The 22942-nt window shown below is 37.6% G+C and overlaps 1 protein-coding gene across 4 annotated transcripts in view; it reads left to right on the top strand.

The window, feature by feature from the left end:
- Positions 1-22942, top strand: part of SRPK2 (SRSF protein kinase 2) — a 141308-nt gene that overhangs the window by 105375 nt on the left and 12991 nt on the right. For all 4 annotated transcript variants that reach the window (XM_069883458.1, XM_069883449.1, XM_069883432.1 and 1 more), the window contains 7 exons: positions 1942-2048; positions 4671-4836; positions 7006-7031; positions 8609-8855; positions 9813-10301; positions 15497-15597; positions 15699-15806. In XM_069883458.1, coding sequence (XP_069739559.1) covers positions 1942-2048; positions 4671-4836; positions 7006-7031; positions 8609-8855; positions 9813-10301; positions 15497-15597; positions 15699-15806 — 1244 coding nt within the window. The remainder of the gene's footprint in view (positions 1-1941; positions 2049-4670; positions 4837-7005; positions 7032-8608; positions 8856-9812; positions 10302-15496; positions 15598-15698; positions 15807-22942) is intronic.

Here is a 22942-nt window from a genome sequence, read left to right as displayed (position 1 = left end):
TTTGTCTGAGTCCTCCCAGCAAACACTGCATCTTTTTCAGGTAGACATCATTTCTGTTTCTTGTGGCCCTCTCTCTCTTTGTCTGCCTCTGCCACTCCTCCTTACATCTTCTTTCTCGGTGCCCCCCTCCCTTCTTCCTTGTCTCTGGCTATTGACTTCCCTGCAACTCACTCTCTTCTGGTGAGGCTTAGCACTTCAGTAAGTGCGAGGAATGGCAGGAATGTGCATCAGAGTCTGCAGCAGCAGTGGCCTGAAGGACTGTGGGCGGTTGTCCTAAATTTCATTTCTGAATTCTGCAGTGTCTTGCCTTTCTGAAATCTGTGTTGCTGTAGCATTGGAATTTCACCATGTGGGCTGAGTTAATAAGCCCTCCTGAGGTAATGTGCGCTGCTCCTTCTTTTTGATGGCTGTGTGCTCTACCCATGACTTCTATTCATGGGATGCTTGTGTCGTAAAGTAACCAAGACTGTATTCTCTTCTGAATGGAACAATTCTTTGGTATTCTGAGTAGACTTGTTTGATAAGATTGGGAAATGACTATTCACTCTGTCCTCTGATACAGAAACAAAGTGAGATGAACAGGTAGCAGCAACCAAAACGTTTGCAGTATGCTTTGACTAGTCTTGAGACTTTTTAACTTTCACCAATCTTGAAATCTTTTAATTTTGGTCTAATTTTGGATGTAGATTTAAAACCTTCAGTTAGCTTTATGCATATAGGTATGTATATGAGAAGAATGCAAATAATAGCCCTGTAGACCAAGTAAGTCTTCTGATGTGAGTTAAGACAGTGACTCTTAAGATCATTGCCAAGACTCAACTTTGAGAAGTTAGGGAAGATTTTTCCTTTAACAGTATAGTTCTCTGTGAATAGTCTCTGAGGTACAGGCTGTCTGATTGCTATCCATTGAGATTTTCCTGCAGTATCCATCAATTAATTTCTTTTCTCTTCTTTGTATTACATTATTCTTTGCAATTTATAATGTAGTTAAGATTTTAACATTTTTTCTGATTTCCTCTGACATTAGGGTCATACCCAGCTCATGTCTGGGGATTAACTCAGTTTAGTCAAACTGTATAATTTCTTGTTGAAATGTTGTGGGTGATAAAACTTAAAATTAGCTTGACTATCTGAATATTTTCTCAGTAGAAAGAACACCAACTCAGTTTGATGAAGTATAGAACCCCCTGAGCCATAAATCACTGGAAGTTCCAGTGTCATAGAATCATAGAATAACCAGGTTGGAAGAGACTCACCGGATCACCGAGTCCAACCATGGTGTTCTTTCGTGATATTCTTCCTTGATCATCTACTATTGGCCTTTGTTGGTGGCCTGTCCTAGATGCTGGGTCAAATTAAACTTTTTGGCATTGCATTTTTAACATTGCTTCTGAGTTTTGCATTTTCTTTGTTCCCATGTTCTTTGGTGATTGCCATTATTCTCTGTAGTTAAAAGTGTTGATGGCAAGAGATACGTTTTCTTACTACTTTAGTCTTTATTGTCTTAATTGAGCCTAATCAAAAAGATATTTAGTGTGCTTCGTTTTCTAAAACACCATGCTTCAGTCTTTTGTTGTTAAAACCTCTTATTCGTGTAATTTAAAATTTAGTAGAAACTAGAGATAATAGGTCGAATCAGTACCTTTAACTGTTTTAAACAAAACTAAAATGAATTAGTTATTTTCTACAATTAATTTCATTCTTCACTCTAATGCTATTACTAACATTTAAAAATAACCGACATGATTTGTTCTACTATTCTAGTATGTGTTTGTATGTAATTGAAATGTAGTACCAAAGGTTATACCATGTTCTACTCATCTGGGGGGAACTGTTTTCCCTCTAAACAGGGTGATGATTGCCTTAGCCAGTATGCAAACAAACATTTGTGTCAATCTCATGGACAAATTTATTTGGAAATTATCCTTAATTAAATCCCAGATGTCTGTATGGTCTTTGAAGTACTTGGACATCATCTCCTAAAATGGATCATCAAGTCCAATTATCAAGGTCTTCCCATCCGTTGTGTAAAAAGTATAATTCGACAGGTAAGATTTGTTAATGTTTTAATTAGATTTTTTCCACCATTGTTAACAGTCTGAGGGGTAGAATGATGGCATTTCAACTGAACTCTTACTAATGAATGCGTAAGATAACATAATTTTACTGGTAAATCTGGGCAGAGTTGCCAGAACATCTTTCTAGATAGCCTGCATTTCTGCCTCATGGGTGCTTTTGTTTGACTTTTTAAAAATCAATATTTCCCACTGATAAGGGAGTTGCCTGAGCTGCTTTAGAAAGTAAAAAGTTGAAGCGATGAGTCTTTTTTATAGATGTAAGGAAAGGATATTCATATTCAATTACAGTTTTGATTAACATGTCATGCTTTTTAAGATCTTCTGGAAAATAAAACATCAAAACAGTGGGAAATAATGTATTATTATTACAAAACTAAACAAAATCGTATCTCTCTGAAAAACAGGTTCTAAAGAAAAACTGTTCTTTGAAAATTGTTGTTTATCTGTATTTAAGTTTTTGTAGAGTCAGAGGGCTAACAAGATGAAACAGTTCAGAACATTTCACTGGGACATGTTCTTTCAAAATCTGTCTTTTGCTCTACTATGAAAATCAAATTGCTGAAAAGAAAAAATAGTCTCTCAGCAAGGAAAAAAAATTATTTATCTCTGTGATTTTGTGTGTGCTGTTGATCTCTGTGCAGTTACACCTGCAAATAATGAAGGAAATATTTTAGCCCTTAGGTAACTGGTATTGCCTTTATCAACATTATCTCTATTTTATTAATAAGCAATCTTTTAAAGTAGTTTCTTTCTTTGTGACTATTTTTTGTGTGTCAACGGGTGCATATCAGCCTATCAGCTCATTAATCAGAATTAGTTAAATAAGCAGTTGATGCAGTTGTAAGTTCCTTCTGAACATTTATGGCTTTCAGTGTACTCTGGGGCCTTTTTTTTCTTGGCCTCAGAATTACAGACATTCAGTGGTAATTTGTAAGATAGTCTGCAGTGCAGTGGGGGAGGAAAGAGACTGTTATCATCTGTCTTTTTGTCACTGTTGCTGTTAATGCCTCTTCTTAAGTTTGAAGTCTCTTAACCACTACCTACCTTCCCTGTATAAAACCAATCTTTCTTCAACGTTTCATACTTTGAGACATCCCGTATGTTCTTTCAGGTGCTTTGCAAGGAGTCAAACATATTTTGGATCTGCAGGAGAAAAACGCTGATTATCAAGAATTCAACAGTTTTAGGTGTACCATTGGTGTTGACTTGAGTCTTGCTCAAGTGAATGTACAGTTTTTATATAGGCATGAAAGGTGGCTTTTCAGACTGTTCCAGTCTAGCTCCAAAACTGGAGAAAGCAGAGCCATGTACTTGAGGTGTTTCTAGAATACATTAGCCTGAGTGTAACTATCATACGTGTAGTACTGCTTCTCTTCTCTTGCCTGAGCTACCTCATGTGCTGGACGGTTCTGGTACAAGCTCAGGACTGGGTAGTAGACTTTGTAGTAGTCTTTGTATTCTGTTACTGATGCTTTGAATCAACACATTTTGCTTTTAAAGTTCACCCTGGCTAGTTATGTCCTTAAATTATCCTGAGAGCAAGGACCTTGCTAATTTATTTATAAAATACCTAGAATAGCAGGATGTTCTTGTAGCTGGAGCTCCTGAGTCTGGAGGTCTGTTTCCTGCTGTAGAACATTCTTTAAAAATCAAAGGAAGTCTTTTAAGTGGGGTCAGCTAAGTGTCTGGCTTTTTTCTTTCTTGCTGATATTCTTCTGTGATGTTTATGTAGGTCATCATAGCAATAGCTTTGATTTACATTGTTGTATTATTCTGTACTGAGTAGTTGTAATAATTGACTTCCACAGTTTATTATGCCTAGGTCTTCCCTAAATACCTGTAAAATCACACAAACTATTGTATTCCTGCTCCAGTCAGAATTTGAGAATTTTTTTTATTGTATACAAATCATGTTTTAATTTTCATCCTAGAATGTGTTTTTAAGACTTTAGATATGCAGGTTATGAACCGTCAGAATTTAGGCTGGAGAGGATATGAGAGACTAGTAGAAAAATACATGTGACACAGTTAGACAAATCCTTGTGTGACATCTTGGGCACGTTAAAGGCTGAATTACTATTGGTACTCTAAGGAAAGCTATAGTTAGCATTTCATCCCAACAACCTATTTCCCTTTTTGCTTTTTATAATAATCAGTTTTAAGATCATTATTCACAAACCAAACTGCAGTTATAGTATGTGGTACTTGCTGTGGGCTTTTAGGAATAGCTGTCTTTTAAACAATGAGCTGATGAGGGTTAGGCTTTCTGTCTGAGCAGCCAAATACTTCTTTCAAAAGAAGATGTATTAAATTTTTTTGCGTGTGTGGAGATCAGCTAAAGAGCATTTGGGAAGTAGAAGTTTGAGAGTAGGTTGCTGTCATCAAGGCAAATCAGCCAGCCAGTATCTTACTCATGAAAGTCTCAGTAACTGGATTTATAAGCTAAATAAATTATCCTATCAGGCCACAGATGGACTGCAGGACAGGCCACTGGCCAATAGGTTGAACATCCCTGTACTACTAATGAATATATTAATCTTCATCTGGGTAATTAAAATGATTTTTTTAAAAAAAAAATCCTTTTGTAATTAGGTGCTTCAGGGTCTAGATTACCTACACAGCAAGTGCAAGATCATTCATACAGATATAAAGCCAGAAAACATTTTGATGTGCGTGGATGATGCCTATGTTCGTAGAATGGCTGCTGAAGCTACCGAGTGGCAGAAAGCTGGTGCTCCTCCTCCCTCTGGCTCAGCAGGTATGGTAGTGTATTTAAATGATATGTAGTAAAATTCCATTATTGTATTAATTCTAACAATATTTTATTTAATGGAAATAAACTTTTTAAATAATAGTGTGTGAAAAATGCATGTCTAGTTCAATTCTTATTCGTGCTCTGCAAACTATCGTGGAAATGCTTTCTTCTCAGTTTTGCACATTCAAGTTTTCAGGGTCCCCAGATGCAGAGAAAGATTTATTGCTGTAAACTTACTCTTCCTCCCATCTCACAAGCTTTAGTGGCTGGGTTTTAGCAACACTGGAGCCCCACATCTCTCATATTTACAATAATTAATAATCTTACCTAAATTATGTGTCTGATTCCATTACAAGTTCATCAGTGACTTTTTGAAATTATATGTCTTCTTAGACATATAACTTACTCTCAGAATGCAGTGAATAGTCTTAAAAAATCCAGTTTTTCACCCTTGAAAATGGAATTTATTGTACCTAACTGAATTTGTGATAAACCCTTCGCCCTGGCACTGTATGTGAAATGTTTTATGTTAAACTTGCCAAGAGTTTAGACAGGAATTGTACATTATAGGAATGGTTGGACTCGATGATCCGGTGGGTCTCTTCCAACCTGTTTTTTTCTATGATTCTATGATTATGTTTAGCTGGGAGAAGCCAAGGTGAGGAAGTTCACAGCAGTCAGTATCAATAAACAAGGAGGAAACATGACTTTTCTGGTCATCTTTAGTACCAGGGTTACTCTTTATTCACCAGTCCAGCACAACTTCTACAGGCAGTGAAGAAATAAAAACATATAAATGTCTTCGTAATATTGTCAGAAAATATAACACAATAAAATCTCTGAGGTATAATGAAACACCTGCTATATCAGGAATAAATACTGTGGTCAAAGTCCATAAATATTTTACTGTATTTTGTATATTAAGATGCAAAATCTTTTACATCATGAATGTTATTGTATTGAATTTTACATAAATGTGTACTCATGTAACTAAAGGCCATATGTTATTTGTGTGGGAAGTAACTTGATTTCGTTCACGCAGCCTTTATATTGCTCCCTGGCATTAGCATAAGTATTATTTTAAGGAATATGCTGATGGAGTTCTTACCACACTTTGTTCTTAGCAAATTGTAATTAAATGTGTGGCTTTCCACACAGAGGCTGAAAATGTGTTTTCTTTACAGCGTTTCAAGAGTAGATGCTGCAGAATTTCCATGTTTAGAGCAGTGATTGTGCTCCAGTTTTGAAAACCTTAAGTCAAACCTTTTGAAAACCTTCCCCTCCCAGGGGCATACGAGCAGTTTTTTCCCTGAGCTCAGCAGCAGGAGCTGAACCTGTAGAAGAACTCTGAAGTCTCAACTGTCTCCATTTTTTATTTTGCATTTGTTAATTGCCTTGTGCACGTGTATTAGAAGTTGTTAGTGAGAGGTTCTCCTCGCCTGTTCAGTTCCTCTTTCTCACTTCCACTTCTCCTCTGTATCTCATATTTGGCTATTGTTATTGGGTTTGATTGTTTGGGGGTGGTGGTGTGGCTTGTGTTGCTGTTCTGTGTATTTTCAGTTTGTGTTGTAATCTCATCAGACCAAGTCATTGGTGGTGTCCTTCTGAGAGGTGCTTAGAAAAAGGTCCATGCTGGAGGTGCCTTTTTTGTGGTGGTGTGCTTTTTGCCATCAGAATTTCTTCATGCCTCCAGTCCTAGTGATCAGACTATCTTGCTTTAGAAGGAAGGGAACTTGAATATTCAACTTTTCTGTTGAGTGTGATGTGGTAGTTGTCTTTGTTGATGTTTTCTGAACTATTTAAAGTCTAACTGTACCTGCTCAGACAGATGACGATGTTTCAGCTGTGGCAACGCTGCAGTCATTTTAATGTTCTCTGTCCAGTCTTACTGATTCAGACTTTCCTTTCTGACTTTCATTAACTCTCCACCAACCACAACAGCGTGAACAGAAAGTGATGCTAGCTCCTTCCAATTCCAGATGCTCTAATGGAGACATCAAATGATTTCAGGCAGCAGGTACTTGTAAAGAGTAAAAAAATCTGACTAAAAAAAAAATCATCACTATTTGTTCTTAGTTAAGAATAATTTTACATAATTTCTACTACTTTCTGCTTTTATAGAGCTGTTAATGTAAAAGTATACCTTTAACATCTTATTTTTTTTCTTTTTAGTGAGCACAGCTCCACAACAAAAGCCTGTAAGTATTGTTATGTAATTGAGATTATCTTATTTTCTCTGTTTCTGTAGATACTAATAGCTATCAGGCTGTTGGTAGTCTGCCCTTTTTAAAAGCTTCCTTTGAATAAAGCTTTTTTCTTTCAAAGAACACTTCTCTTTTAATGTCTTTGGCCTTACTGGTTTTAAGCACGGTATTTCTTTTGATGGAAACTCTCCTAGACTGGTAATTCTATAGCTATGTCAAAGAAAATTAAGCATTGCTATTTTCATCTCTCAAGGAATAATCTATTCTCTTCAATTCCTGACAGAAGTAGGTGCATGCACTAAATAAATACTGCAGATAGCTTAAGGACTTAAAAGCCTTAATCATGAAGGCGTTCTTTTATGTTTGAAAAATCTTTTTGCCGTATACATTTAGCAGATGACCACCGGTAATACAGCTCTTTAGAAATACCTATGGTCAGACCTGCTGTCTATGCTGATGTGTAAAGAGTGTAGATAATTTCATTGGGCATACAATGTGGATGAACATTAAAAGGATTTTAATAAGCCTGTCCCATGGCTTATTTTGAAGACAACAGGATTTACAGATAAATATCTGAGAAAATAGTATTTCCCTTTGTTCCTTGTACTTCATTTTTTAATTACACGAGGATTTCTTCCTTTGATATCTAAACAATGAATGAGAATGAAGGTTGGATAGATCTAATTTATCAAATAGTAACAATAGTAGTCAAGAGTTCACTTAAAATATAAACAGCTCTTTCAAACCCAGCTCAGATGTGTTAATTTTTCTTTTCCTTGTTATTGTACTTGAGTTTTTCAATCCTTATGTTATATAAGTTGTGAAACTTTTTGTAATGGCCATCTGTTGTTTGTGATTCACATGTTTTGGGCCAGAAGTGAATAATAATAATGCTTTCCTTTCACAGGGAAATAGCTGAACAACACAGGATTTGTTTAAAATTCTTTACAATTTCCAATCTCTGGCTTTCTCATATCATTTTTCTCAGCATAATTTTGCTGGTCATTACTTGCATTGTGCAGAGAGAGAAATCGTGGATAAAATGTATATGTAAATAACTAGATATGATAGCAGAATATCTTCCATGTGCAGTGCCATCTCTTGATATTGATTGATGTTGAAGATGATTGTGCTAGTCAAGATCATAGATTCATAGGAATTTTATTGTGGCATCTTATATGAATTTTGCTCTTCTATCTGATATATAACTTTTTGCATGGTTGTTTTAACTTTGTAAGATTTTGGTAGCTTTTTTTTTGTTCTGTGTAACTCTATGTTATACAGGCATGTCCCACTGATTTAGTGGGATGTGTCCCTGCCCATCACAGGGGGGTTGGAACTAGGTGATCTCTAAGGTCTGTTCCAACCCAAAATATTCTTTGATTATATGATTCTATGTCATTCTTGATTTGAAGTAAAATGGAAAAAGCAACATAATTACTCTATTAATTGCTCTACAGTATTGTCAGATAAAAAGTAATCATACTGCAAGGGAGTTTGGTGTGAGATGCCTTGAGAATAATTGTTTAGGGTTTTTTTTTCATTTTCTTTTGTTTGTATTAATACTTTAGGTTGGAAAAATATCCAAAAACAAAAAGAAAAAAATGAAGAAAAAACAGAAAAGACAAGCTGAGCTGTTAGAAAAACGCCTGCAGGAAATAGAAGAACTGGAGCGAGAAGCTGAACGGAAGAAAATAGAAGAAAATGTAACCTCGACTGTACCATCAAATGAACAAGAAGAGGAGTACCACCCAGAGGTGAAACTAAAAACAGCTGATATAGAAGAGGTAGTAGATGAAGAGCCTGGAAATGATGATGGTTAGCATTGCCTCCTTTTATTGACCCTGTATTTACTGTTCTGGGGGGAAAAGTAATTACAGCATTGTATCTGATGCACTGAACATAGTCTCCAAACTTCACTAGATCATTAAGTTTAATTTTCTGCTGTAGGTAAAATCATAGCTTCAGAGTCTAAAAAGGAAAAAAGTCACACCTAATACAGAAGCAAATAATAACATCAAGAGCAATCTAGCTGTCATATCCCACAAAAAAGCACATAAAAAATTCAACAGAACAGTCAGTTTTTGCACTATATGATGTGGCATAACCAAGTATCCTGGTGAAACAGAGGAAAAATAAGTTGAATTTGTATTCTGTGACATTACTATAGTTACTGTTATCCTTGGTTTCCCCTTTCCCTGTTACAATGTTTGTTGTAATGATTTATTCAGGTAAGAGTAATTGCAGCTTCTTCACTAAAACTTCTAAAATGTTAAGTTTTTTGTGTAGTCCTAGTGGTTTGGAGCATAATTGGTCCAAATCTTTTCTAGCTTCCCTGGTTTTCAGCCAGCTGTCTCCAGTTCTGATAAAAATTTAACTACTGAGATTTTCTATCTCTTGATTTGATTTATTTTTGTTCTGTTCTCACTGTGAATTTTTTGTACTTCTGTGGTGACTCCCTGTTTGACAGATCGAGTTATAGATTTGTGAAGCTTGCTTTCAAGACCTCATATGTCATCTCTTCTTAACATTCTTCTCTTCTGAATGGTTCCCTCCTGAACTTCACATTGTTTATTGTTTCCAACAGCCTTTTTAGTTCTTTCTTGCGTCCTTAATTTAGGTTTTTAAGGTCTTTGCTTATTTCAGTGATGGTGAGTATTTCCTTCTGTCATGTCAGAAATCAAGAAGCTACTGAAGAGTTAAAAATGTTGAATGCCTAATTTCCAGTGATATATTGATGTATACTCTAATGTGTTGGTTACTGAAATTTTTCAGGTGAAGCCGAAGATCAGGATGAAAAAGAAGACACAGAGAAAGAAAACACTGAAAAAGATGATGATGTCGAGCAGGAACTTGTCAACACTGACCCCACAGACCCTAAGTGGATAGAATCCCCCAAAACAAATGGCCATATTGTGAACGGCCCATTCCTTTTGGAACAACAGATTGAAGATGAAGATGAGGAAGAGGAAGAATGTCCAAACCCCGAGGAGTATAATCTTGATGAGCCAAACACAAAAAGTGATTACTCTTATAGCAGCTCCTATGAACAGTTTAACGGTGAATTGCCAAATGGACGTCATAAAATTCCTGAGTCACAGTTCTCTGAATTTTCAGCCTCAGTGTTCTCTGGGGCTCTAGAGTCTGTAGCCTGTGGTTCTGCTGTTTCTGAAGAATCAACTGTAACTGAAAGAGAGGAGAGCAGCCCATCTCATGACAGGAGCAGAACAGTTTCTGCTTCAAGCACTGGGGATTTGCCAAAAAGTAAGTATTCCTCGTAGTGGCGTATACCATGCTTGAAGTCTCTAGGTGATGACTTATGTAGAATGAGCAGTGGGGTTAAACCTTATATGTGTGTTTCACCTGTGTTCAGTCACGCATCTATGCAGACTTCACTTTTTATTTGTTTGGGGTATTTTGGTGAAAATTCAGTACCAGGCCTTATAGGTAGGGTGTCACACGCGTCTTTCAGTAACACAAAAGGACCTTTCAGTAGCAGAGGAGAACCCTAGGGCACCATTTTATTGGCTTCAATGGAACACTAGGCCTAGAACTTCTCAGTGGTGTTGACTTTTCTTTACCTACAGGTGAAGCGTTTCGAATGTTTTTACTTCCTGGGTTGGTGTCAAACTTACTATTATCCTGGGCTGCTTTGTGGTTGCGTCTGAAGAGTGCCCATTGAAAAGATGGTGCCTGTGTGCCAGCCTCTGCAGTCAGAGAAATCTGTGCAGACTGCTCCCAAATGCTGTCTTTCTTAGGCCCTCACCAGACTTGGGGAGGGAGGTGGGATATGGGATCAGATCAACCTTATTTAGGGCTGGGTTGCAGCTGCAGCCCACTATTGGGAATCCTTTTGTCACTGCTGGCTGATTTAATCTTCTTGGTTTCATCTACACTGAACATTTTGCTCATTGAGTTGTACATCATGTGAATACAAAGTCTCAACTGTGAATATTTTAAATTAAGTATTTAATCTTAGAAGACTTTTAGCAAAAAGGCAGAGCAGGTATTTAGAAATGAAGAGGCGGCTTTCAAGTTAGTTGATCCCAAAGCATCCTGGTAAATTTTGACCTCTGAGGACCAAGTTTCAAGAAAAAGCAGATATATTCGCTTTGAATGATTTTTAGAAATAGAAGGAAAAAACACTTTTTGACTTGATAGAAGATTCTTGTCTGTTAGCATGGGTGTGTATTTTATTAAAGAAAGAACCAAAAAGAATGAAATAGAAAGGCAGTGGTTATGTTAAAAAAATGTAATGGTCTCATCAACAGCAATAACTTAGCTAAGCCTACTTCAACTAAATTTCATGAGTTTTAATTTTTTTTTTTAAACCCGGGAGTTTGACAGATGCAACTTGGAACACAATGCAAAAGCATTCCTGTTAAATTCGGACAAATCAACCATCTTAATATTTAAGCTGAAAGGAGAGCTGTGATTTAAAAAAAAATCTCCTCTAGAACTTGTTTTTTAAGGGTATTAGATACTTTATTGTAATTCAAATATTTGTATTGACAGGAAAGAGAAAAGGAAGTTTAGTGCTGCAAGTAAGCATTATTCTCATAGTTAAAGGGTAGAAGGTGATCGTGAGATCATGTAACCTGATGTCCTTTTATAGCAAGTCAGTAATACACTATTAAGCCCATTGACCTTTATGTTTGGCTCAGAACACATTTTCCAAAAAAGATTCCTGCCCTTGATTTGGATGAATGAAACGATAAAAAAACCTAGTGTGGTTGAAGTGTGTTCAACTGGTCAGCTCTCAGAATTGCTTCAGAAGAACTGCAGCAAGTTTTAATTTGTCTGCTGCAGCTTCTAGCTGTTACTTCTTGTATCTTTTCTCAGTCATATTAAAAAAAATTCTGTAATATGCTGTAGTTTCATTCATTAGTGGTTTGTATCTGTTTCAAACAGTTCTCTTAATCTTTTCTTAAAACTCAACACAATAAATTCTTTGTCTCTGGAAGCATGTTGCCAACCCTCAACTCCTTATGGCTTTTCTGTATTCAGTATGGTTTTGGACGTTTAAATTCTGGCCACCAGAACTGCTCAGAACTTTTGACTGTAAATCCTATTTATTTGAGACATGGAAGGTTAAATCTTGGTGTCATAGCAAAGAGCTGGATTTTTGCCATTGAATCAGATAGCTCCAGGATATTAGGTATAGGTTTTATTTATAGTGCCAGTGGCTATATGCTAAATATATGTTTTTCAACTTTAATAAAGAAAATACTGAGAGACTGAATCTGCAAGCGGATAGAAGAAGATGAGACAGCTTAGAAGATCACTCAGCCTGCAACACTCTCCCAGATGAAGTTACTAAACTTAAATACAAATGTATTGAAAAATACAATCAAATGTATTTCTTGATTTAAGACTTCAGAAAAGCAATTCACACAGTTTATTACAGTCTGACAAGTAAGATAATCATAGATTAGCATGGGTTGGAAGGGACCTTAAAGATTATCCAGTTCCAGCCCCCCTGCCATGGGCAGGGCAGCTTCTGCCAGACCAGGTTGCTCAAAAGCTCCTCCAGCCTTGCTTTGAACACCTCCAGGGATAGGGCATCCACGGTTTCTATGGGTAACCTGTGCCACTGTCTCACCACTCTCACAGTAAAGAATTTCTTCTTAATATCTAATCTAAATCTCCCATCTCTGCAGGTAGGCAAGAAATGTGAAATAAAAAACAACTGAATAGAGTTGTGTTTCTCCAAAATGACAAGGTCCAGGCTAATGAGTCTTCCAGCCTATCTCCTTACACTCTGTACTCTCTTAAACAGTGTACAGGGGGTTTCTAGATGCCTGGTAGCCTCTTCCTTTGTGCTGCTGGCAGCATGTGAGAAGAAAGCTTCTGTTACTGTTTTCCTGGGGTGGTGGGTAAAATCCTTATGCCTCAAGAGGGTAAAGCTGTTTTTGGCATCACAGGAACACCTTATCTCCATAGCAGTAGGAAAAAAGCTTATTTTTTCCTGCTTCATTTTATCTCATCAGGAACAATTTACAGGCCTTTTGTGCAAAGAAAGAAGAAAATAGTGAATTCAGCCATTGCACACATCTTCCTCAGGACGAGGAAAAGCTGAATGTTATTAATGGCATCAATAATGTTGGGTTGAAGAGTGAATAAATCGTATTAAGATATTTAGAAAGGGAAAAAACAAGAGTTCCAGACCGTTCAATATTTTTAAATGGTGTCACTTTTTCACTATAACTTTAGTGCCCTTTTCTTATATAGAAGTAAAGTTCGTTTCTTCCTTTCTCTCTCTCTCTAGCCATTGCTATACGTTATTATGTAACATGGTCTTGTTTTTTCAGGATACTTGCCTCATTCAGTCCCATTTGTGTTCAGTGAGCAGCTACTAAGGTTTTATCTTCTTCAAGTTTTCACTGTGTGACCAAATGCCTTTAAGGTAGATCTGATAATTTCCTCGTGACTCTCCTCTTCATTCCAGTGTTTGAATGTTTACCAAGTACACTATCGTGCTGAGACTGTGAGAAGAGGAGGTGATATTTCTCAGTTTTACAGAACTAGGACACACAAAAGTAAAAATCAGGAATGCTCACTAATTTTGTGCTCAGATTGAGCTCTGTTGGATGCTTTTTTTGAGATTACTTGCCAAGGAGTACGTTCCTTTTTACTTCACTTTCAGCTGTTTTCATTTTTCAGATTCAGAATCCAAGGTCTCATATCCATCTTTCGGAAAATACAGGATGTAAACTTAATGAGTTCTGAAGAAAAACACAAAAATGTAGATGCCTCTTCAGATTCCTCTGTTAGAAGAAAATAGAAGAAAGGTTTTTCTTATGTCATATTCAGATATCCTGCTGATGAGGCTTTTTTCCCCCTTCATTCAGCTTTATTTTACTGCAGTCCTTCACTTTCAGCAAGATGTGTGGGAAGGATTTATCTAGAACTACGTTTCCCCCCACAGCTGAATTGAGAAAGGCCCCATTATTTCTTGAATAATGCATGTGCTTGTGTTTATAAAAAACCAAACAACTAGGCTGTACTGTGGAGCATTCTCATAAGGGAAGACTTTAATATTAGGCTTAGTAGTTCCTGTCTTCTAAGTGCTGGATTGCAACCTTATTCTGTCAGTGTATTTTACTTTAATGCCCTATATTTGTGCTTTTTTTAAACTTGAGCTTTGGACTCTGTTCCAGCTTTCTTAGAGGACTCTCTTATTGAGATCACTTCCCCTTCTTATCTTCTGCCATTTAGTCTTGTGTTTTCTTTCCTTCTCTCCTCTGGTGGATCTGGCCACTTTCTTTTGGGATTGGTCTGTATTTAAACGTCCTGATGGCCCATTCAGGCTTGCTGTCCTGGCAGTTAAAGATCCTCTTATGAATTACCCACCTTTAGACATCCTGTATTTTCTCTCCTTGTCCCATATCTGGTCTATTTTCTTCTTCCAATTCTTTTGCCAGTTTAACCGTAGAATCAGTTAGATTGGAAAAGACCTTTAAGATTAGCAAATCCAACTCTTAATCTAGCGCTCCCAAATCAACTTCTAAACATGCCCCTAAGCACTATGTGTACTCTCATAAATACCTCCAGGGATGGTGACTCAACCTCTTCCTTGGGCAGATCATTACATCCCCATCAGAATCCCTGGTGCCTTTTGTATCTTCTACATCTTTCTTACCTTACCACTAGTTTTCGATTCAGTCTTCCTACCTTTGAGATGAGGAAACTGATATGAATCTGCTGCTGTTATGTGGTTTGCGATACCTGGTTCTGTCTTCTTCGTTCAAGTCAATCTGCTTTTCTTCCAGTGCAGTTTAGGATCTAGCAGGTGATGTGAAAAAAAAAAAAACCAGAAAAAAGCAGCAGTCTTCTACTGCCCCATATTAGGGTCATCAATGACCTAGGAGCCTCTAAAGATTACAGGATTAATTAAAGTTCCCCTTGTTTAGTCTGAATCATACTCAATGCAGAATAGGACCTTCAGAGAACTTTGATTCAATGCTGAATTGCCTGTGAAATGGGTGTCAGTCCCCTGACTCTCAGGTTAGCCAGGTTTTGATGAGTCTTTTTCCCTTTGGGACAGATTTTTCTTAAAAATCCAAAATTGTGTACCTTAGCTGAGAATGGAAGTGCAGAATTTATTTTCTCATCCAGACTGTTTCATGAACATCTTTCATGTGAAATTCTTGGAATTTTAATTTTAATATTTTCTGTCTGAATCCGTTTTTTGAAACGTATACACTGGTTTTGCTTAGAAGCTCCTCTAGATATTCTAATAGTAGTCATTTGGCAGTTAAAGAATACAAAAAAAATTGCACTTGAAGTGTGAGGTAAGAAATCGTTTTTCTGTTGCTTTAATTTCTTGTAACATTCAGCAAATGGTTTTGATGTCTTCAGTGTGTAACAAAACTGGATAAAGTGTCAAGGCAAAACTGCTTAGAGATAATGACTAGTATGTTCAAAATACTAACTGTTCTACATTTTGCTTGTGTTAGCAAAAACTCGTGCTGCTGACTTACTGGTGAATCCACTGGACCCAAGAAATGCAGATAAAATTAGAGTTAAAATTGCTGACCTGGGGAATGCCTGCTGGGTGGTAAGTATAGCAACATCATTTTAGCTATTTAGCCTTCGCTATTTAGAATAGGTTTTTTTATTGTTAATTTTTTGCCATTAATGTAGTTATTTCTATTTTAGCACAAACACTTCACAGAAGACATCCAGACGAGACAATATAGATCCATAGAGGTTTTGATAGGAGCAGGTTACAGCACTCCTGCTGATATCTGGAGTACAGCATGTATGGTAAGAACAATACAATGTATATTTTACAAGAGCAGACTTCCTAAAAACAGTTATCTATTTAGTGAGGAAGCCTGATTAGGATGATTCTGATATTTTGACACAAATATATCATAAATTATGTCGTATCAGATAGTGACTGATGACCTTTCCCCTTAATTTCAATTTCTCAAGCATTCTTAATCAAAAGGGAGTGTTTTGAAGAATGTTTCTAATTTTCATTAGATGCATTTTAAATTTGCAGTCAAAAATATGCAGGTTTGGAGGGAAATACATACATATTTTAAACATCAGAGTCTAAGTGAAAAAATTACAGCTGCATGCATGTTTCCTTCCCATTGTAGAATCTATACAACTGTTTGGTGTGTTTCCATTCCTTTTTCTTGCATAAAGTAGCAAAACAGTGGTGAAATACTTCAAATTCTTGCCAAGTGCAGTGCAAACATTCATCGGATTAGGCTTGCAAGTCACAGTTTTAAATTCTAAACTTTGAAAAGAAGGAATTCAGTTTATTAGTAAAATATGTGGTAACATTCTGTAGATTTAGTTTTAAAACAGTAAAACTGAAATGATAGATTTTTAAAAATCTTTAAAGAATAGAAAAACTTAATTATTTGACTTTCTGAAGCACCTATTCTGTTTATAATACCTCTTCGAGGACAAATAAGATACATGCATCTTCTCATTAACGATAGTTTTGGAAATACGTGTTGAAATATCTTTGTCTATTTTAAAAGTGAAAACTTATTCAAATCTTTATATTTTACAAATACATGTCTGAAAAGAGTAAGTGTGAGGAGGAGTAGAAGACTCTAGTATTTTAAACACAGTTTGCAGGCGTGGGTGATGAGAAGAATTGCAGAGCTCAGAGGGAGTGGAGGAGGATTAAAAGGAACATAAAATCCTACAAGATATTATAAGCGCAGCAACCCATGTGTTGGAAGTAACTAACCCATAAGTAAAATTGCAAGTATGTTTTCTCTGGAGTTTAATACTAGCTTTTACTTTAGTACACAGAAAAGAACATCCATTTCCAAATTTACTCTTCCATTTGGGAGCAAAATGTAGAAATTTTTATTACCTTGAAAACAAAGCGTAGAAAATAGTCCACAGTTTTGATCCTGAATTCTTCTAATGATTTTTCTATTAACTAACTACAAAATTACTGTGGAGACATTTTCTTCCTTTTACCTGGTAATTTGTAAACCTTAGTTGAATTTGATACCATTTATGCTACTGAATACCCTGTATTCATCTTCCGTTAAGATTGTATATACAGCCTGCTGATTTTATATACAGTTTTGTAGCTAAAGTCACGTAAAAGCTGAAGTCTATCTAGGATTGTGTTTAATAAAAGTTGGGTACTTCATAGCAATATCACACCTAGGGAATATGATATTCTCACAATACTTAGGGTTGTCCAGCCTCTTGTGTTTTAATTCTTTTCCATATTATGTAAGTGTTACTGCTTTTTCATGCCAATCCTTTCTCAAGCTTAAGGGGAAAAAAAATTCTAAAGCATCTCTGCCACTAGGGATATCTTAATTCAGATTCGCAATTATTAATGGAGTGTCCATATTTTAATGAGAAAACTATACTTCTGCTTTTTTGTTATGTAAGCTTTAAAGATAGTAAAAAAAAATCGAGGCAGAAACACTGGAGTTTTGTCTTCTGTCACAGGCTTTGGTTTTTTTCAGCCTTACAATATGCTGTAGGAATTTTATAATCTTACAGCACTGCCATGCAATTGTTGCATTCAGTTGTTGTCTATATGTAGTCATGTAAAAAATAGAGATCAGGGTCTCAAGCTCACCCCAAAAATACATTGTTTCAAACCCCCTCAGGATCTGCTTTCATTCCTGTATGGTTGAGAAAATGGGTCAGAGCACTGTGAGCGCTGATCCTGTGTCAGATGGAAAACAGCTCTGAGGTAGGGATTGTGACTTGAAGACCTTAACAGCTCTTTCTGCAGAGGACTTGTAACAGATTAATGCCCAGGGAAACATTCCTTATGTGGAACTGCATTCCTGATGTGGAATTCACAATTAACTTATTTAGGCTGTCTTTGGAAGTTGTGATTTGATTCTCTGCAGTCCCTAAAGCATCTAAGAATGCTGAAGTGCTGAAGTTTTTTTAATGCTGTTGTAGTCGCACTTGTTTTCTCAAGTTTGGATTTCTTGTTGTACCTAGATGTGATTCAGAAAATGCCCTTTGAGGTTATCTTACTCTTGTTTCATATTTAATTCACTTTATTCCATGATGCTTACTGTTACATGCATTTTTCAAAAGGATTGTCTGCTGGAGCAGGAGCAGGAGATATTGTTTATTTTCTGCCAAAATACAGCTCTGATACCCGGTTAGCCATGTTGGCCAACATGCTCCTAGGAGAGCAGGGGGACTTGTTTATCATGTTGCTTTGCTTGTGCAACAAGTCCAAAGTCATTGAGGATGATTTTGGAAGCAGTACTATGTGAAATGAGTGGTTCAGCAGTGTCGCTGTGACTTTTTTCTTGGCAAGTTTCCATACTTCAATACTTTGCCCGGGGAGAAAGTACCAAGCACATGTGGTGTCCGGCCAGCTGCCTCTGTACTGACTGCACACGGTGTTGCTCATTCCCTGCCCTTTTTTGAATTAAAGAAAAAAAGGTTGTCAGTTAAGGGGTAGCAATATGTTAGTAAGCGACCTAAGCTTGAGGTTGTGTTTAGGTTAGGAAAGTAATTGCTGTGATCATACCTGTCAGAAGTACTGTGTTTGTGAATGGGTGGGATAGGTGCCAAGTGGCTTTGCGGTGGGAGCCACATTACATAATCAGAGATCCTGTCCTTCCTTCTGAGGACAATTCTGACTTTGGATGAGCTTTCTTGTCTCAATTTATTTCCGAATGATAATGCATAAATCTCAAAAGTGTGTAAATTGGAATCATAGAATCATAGAACAATTAAGGTTGGAAAAGACCTTTAAGATCATCAAGTCCAACTGTGATGTTGAAGTGAACTGATTAATGTCAATGTAAAATACAGTAAGGTAGCATCAGAGCAAAGGCGAGATGTTGCGCTTTAAAAGCCCTTGCTCACAACTGAGCCAGTGAGGTAGATCTCTGATCCGGCACTGAAAGAGTGTTCAAAATGTTTTGATCTCATTTGCATGGAATTGTGTGCAAGTACATCTTGCAAATCCCTTTTTACACACGACCTTCAAATCACAGATTTCTTACCAGTCTTTGCACAGAGACTGATCCAGTTTTGCTCTTCAGCTTCTCCATTTGTGTAGCTCTTGCTGACAGAAGACTTGCTGCTTCAAAGTTGTGGTCAGGTTCTCTGTCTTAGTGGGTGTTGTTTAAGTTTCACAGTGTGGCTGTCAAACTCTCCTGGATGGCCTTGCTCACGAGCGGCCCAGAACACTCTGCTCAGTAGTAAGCATCACTCATGAAAACTGCCTAACTTGTAAAACAGGAAAGGTTCTCCATCTGCTGTACATACACCACTATGTCAGGTACTGTAGATAATGTCTCCAGTTAAAGAAGATGACACAGGTCTTTCTTTGAATTGGTTTAGGGTCCACAGTATTTCTGTGTCAGAGTTTGACCTCCAGATATGTACCTAAAACGCATCAATCTTTTATGTGTCCTGGCTAGTAGATTTTATGAAGGGCTACTTGGAATGCATGGGACCAGAATTCTCCTGAGGTTTTAACTTGGTCTCGTGCTTTATGGGTCTCCATTTGAGCCTAAGATTTTTCTCTGCTTGTTAATGAAAGAGTCTTTCTCTCTGAGACTAGCATTGGCTGTGAGTGTAGGAGAACTACTGGTTCTCGTACTGGCTTGTATTTATGGGATAAAGTGTTAAGTCCAGCATAGAGGTGGTGTTGTATCACAGCAGCATCAAACTGTCTTTTTTCATCATACCATTCGCTCATCAGTTTTACCTAGTGTTTCTTAATGCAGATGGACATGATGATGATGCTTTTAAACAAAAGCATCTGGTAATGGTGCCCTGAATGTGCAAAGCATCTGTGTTCATGTCTGCACAGGAACTTTCAGAATAGCACCCCGTATGAATTTGGCTTTTATGACATTGTATGTTTTGGTTACCTGGAGTGCTGTCCTCAGCTGGGCTCTGCTTATATGGCTTGTCTTTGTCTAGCCAACCAACCCCGTGTGTTTGATGCAACTTTCAGGACAGGGAATTTTCATTTCTATTTTCTTCAGTATGGGAGTAGCCAGACATAAGACAAATAGTGCAAAAGAGGGAGAAATAACTTGGTGCTAACAACCACAGTTCTTTTACTTCTGGTGTTATGTCAGTGAATAAGTAGCATTGTGAACTAGTAGCCTGTGAGCTGAATCTTCCAATTTTAGATGATTTAGCATGGCCCAGTTCTTGTGCCCCAGACAGGAAAAATACCTCTTCAAATCAGACTTAAAGGATGAGAGGGAGTATCCTTGGGCCGGTAGCAGTCCTCTGCTCAGGTGAACTGAGTCTCAGAGTACTCAGACTACTATTTTTGAAGTTAAACATTTAAAAAAGGCGGGTGAAAAAAGAGGATAGTGCATATCTTTGGAGGCTTATAATCAGGGGATGCATGGTGTGCTGTGAAGCTGATGAAATAAGTTAGATGCCAGTGGGCTTTTCCAGACTGTGACAGAGTTGTTTGCTTGTTCTGTGCTCATCAAAGAATGCAACAAAGAATAACTTAATTTTTTTCCCAGACTGTGGTGACCCAGGTCCGAGTGGTTTGCTGGGTGTTTGTAAGTTTTGCTAAGGAAATTAAACAGCACTCTTTCTTTTTCTTTTAAGTGGGATACTCAGCTGCTCTCATGGAAAGCTAGACACTGGGAATCTCTCTCCTCATCTATTAAATTCTAGAAAATTCTTTGTTCCCTTGCTGTACTAAATTCTATTTTGATTATGCCAGCAGGGAGGAGCATCTCTTGTTTTCACCCAAAAAAAGGAACAGATTTGGAGCCAGCAGTGCCTTTGACAGGATTGAAACCTCCCTTGATCATTTAATTTTGTCAGGCTGAATTTCCACATTTGCAGTATTGAGTGAGCTGGTTTCTGTGGAGCAGAAACTGAACAAGCACTGCATGATTTAGCATTTCCTAAATCTCAAAAACCATGGAACGCAGTACTCCACTGCTGCTGCCAGGAGTTCCTGGCAAGATAAGGAAGTTATTACTGGCAGAGGGCATCCCTTTGTACTGCTCCCAGACTGCAAGCACCATGTTTCCACTGCTTTTCCTTCTTCATTCTCTTTGGATTGGAGACAGGAAAGCACCTGAGATGAAGAGTCTCATCATCTGGATATTTTTGTTCTTCATGTACAGCGTTGTACATGTGGGGAGGAGGTGAGTATGTCACAAGCTAGGATGTTAACAGGACTACCTTTTTAACACTTCCCTGAGGTGGCTTTTGTGGTGAGTTGTGATTCCCGAAATATCTGCTTTTTATAACAAGAACTGGCAAATAGATTGTAGCTGTACATTGTCTGGTAGTCAGATAAAGATAAAATTGTACTTGATGTTTTTAAAGAACACAAGTGGTGACAGAAAATACTACTGGGCTGAGAGGTAAAGAGGGCAGGCAAACAGCTTTCAGAACAAAGGAGATGCTATGACAAGTCAAGCAGGCTTAGAGGAATAGGTATAAAACATACCTATTACGTGATAGGATTCAGAGAGACAGAATGAGCAGAATATAGTAACTTGTGGTGTTACATGTAAGCGTACATGTAAATGCTTGTGTTAAGCCCCCAGTTTACTTCTCTGTATGATGTTCTCTAACATGTAGTGGAAAGGTAACTGTCCTTACTTACTCTTCCCATGTTGTAAGCAGGAAAAAATGGTGTCTCCATGGGATCCTGAGTATCATCGTGCTAGTATGTGTGAGTGGCACATACTGAAGGTGTGATGACAAGCCTCAGACTGCATAGGAGCAGTATTTTGAGGAAAAATGGAAAATCAAAAATCTGGTTGAGAGAAGAGAAAAAGTTCAAATCACTATGCACATATTTTTCCGTAGGCAGATATGGTGCAAAATGCTGTTATTAATCACTGTGCACCCTTTTTGAAAGTGGTGGGTGGACAACCTGAAACATTCAAAAGAAAATGATTTTTCAAAGAAACTGACTTTCCAAAGCAGCCACTCAGCATGGCATGATTCTGAGATCCAGAGTACAGCAAATAACAGAAACGTCTTTCCTTTTCAAGCATTCCCTGCATGTCTGTGTTTTGTAGATCTGGACTTTCTTACCAAGCACTAACCATGCAAAGTGCCTTTTGTATTCTTTCCATTGCCTGGCGCTTCCGAGGGAGATGTCCATGGGAGACAAACTGTGAGCTGGTGTGCATATCTCAGACAGCTTTTTGCTCTTCTTTCAATGCTCCCACTTACCTGGGGAACAGTGTTCTTAAAGCTAAGCGTATTTTTAAAGCAGTTAAAATCTTGTCATTCACAGCTCTTCATTTCAACTGGGGCAGAGAAACCCTGGCCAGGGGCCGAATCTCATCTGTCAAAATAATAGTTGTGGCCTGTAGCTTGTTGTCCTGTTTCAGCTGGGACTTCGTAAGAGGAATTCAGGGAGGCTGATGCAGTCCAAGTGAATTGTTCTTCCAGTCCTCTCCCAGACAGCTCTCCCTAGGCTTGCATCCATTTTCTATCACCAGATGGAGTACGCAGCTGTCACACAGTGAAAAAGTAGCTATTTCCAATTGTGTGATTAGACATAGATCCACAATACACGATAGTGATGCCAACAGTTTAGTATTGTGGTAGGTTCATGTACAAGCACATGGCAGGAAAGGAATCGTGGCCTCTTCAGAGCTTATAAAAGCAGCAGTTTGACCATTCATACGAGAGGTTCTCCATCTGCAGATGGACAAGAGCAGTCTAGACTGCTTTTCTGCAGTAACCTTAGGAAAGTGATAAGTAGCGATTGCCGGTACAGTCAGTAAGGATGGATGACTGCCTTGGGCTCTTGAGCCATATGTTGAGTGTGCTTTATCTCATTTGTTATCTCCATGTAATAATTGAAGTGTTGATGTCTGCGGAGGTAAATGTCAACATTAAGTAAAATGATCACGGTAGTTCGAAGTTGTAGTTTCTGTCAAGAAACTAGTTTGTATAAATGAATACTTTCA

Source organism: Phaenicophaeus curvirostris, chromosome 1 (genome assembly GCF_032191515.1).
Source record: "Phaenicophaeus curvirostris isolate KB17595 chromosome 1, BPBGC_Pcur_1.0, whole genome shotgun sequence".
NCBI lineage: Eukaryota > Metazoa > Chordata > Aves > Cuculiformes > Cuculidae > Phaenicophaeus > Phaenicophaeus curvirostris.
This window is presented reverse-complemented; position numbering and strand designations above follow the sequence as displayed.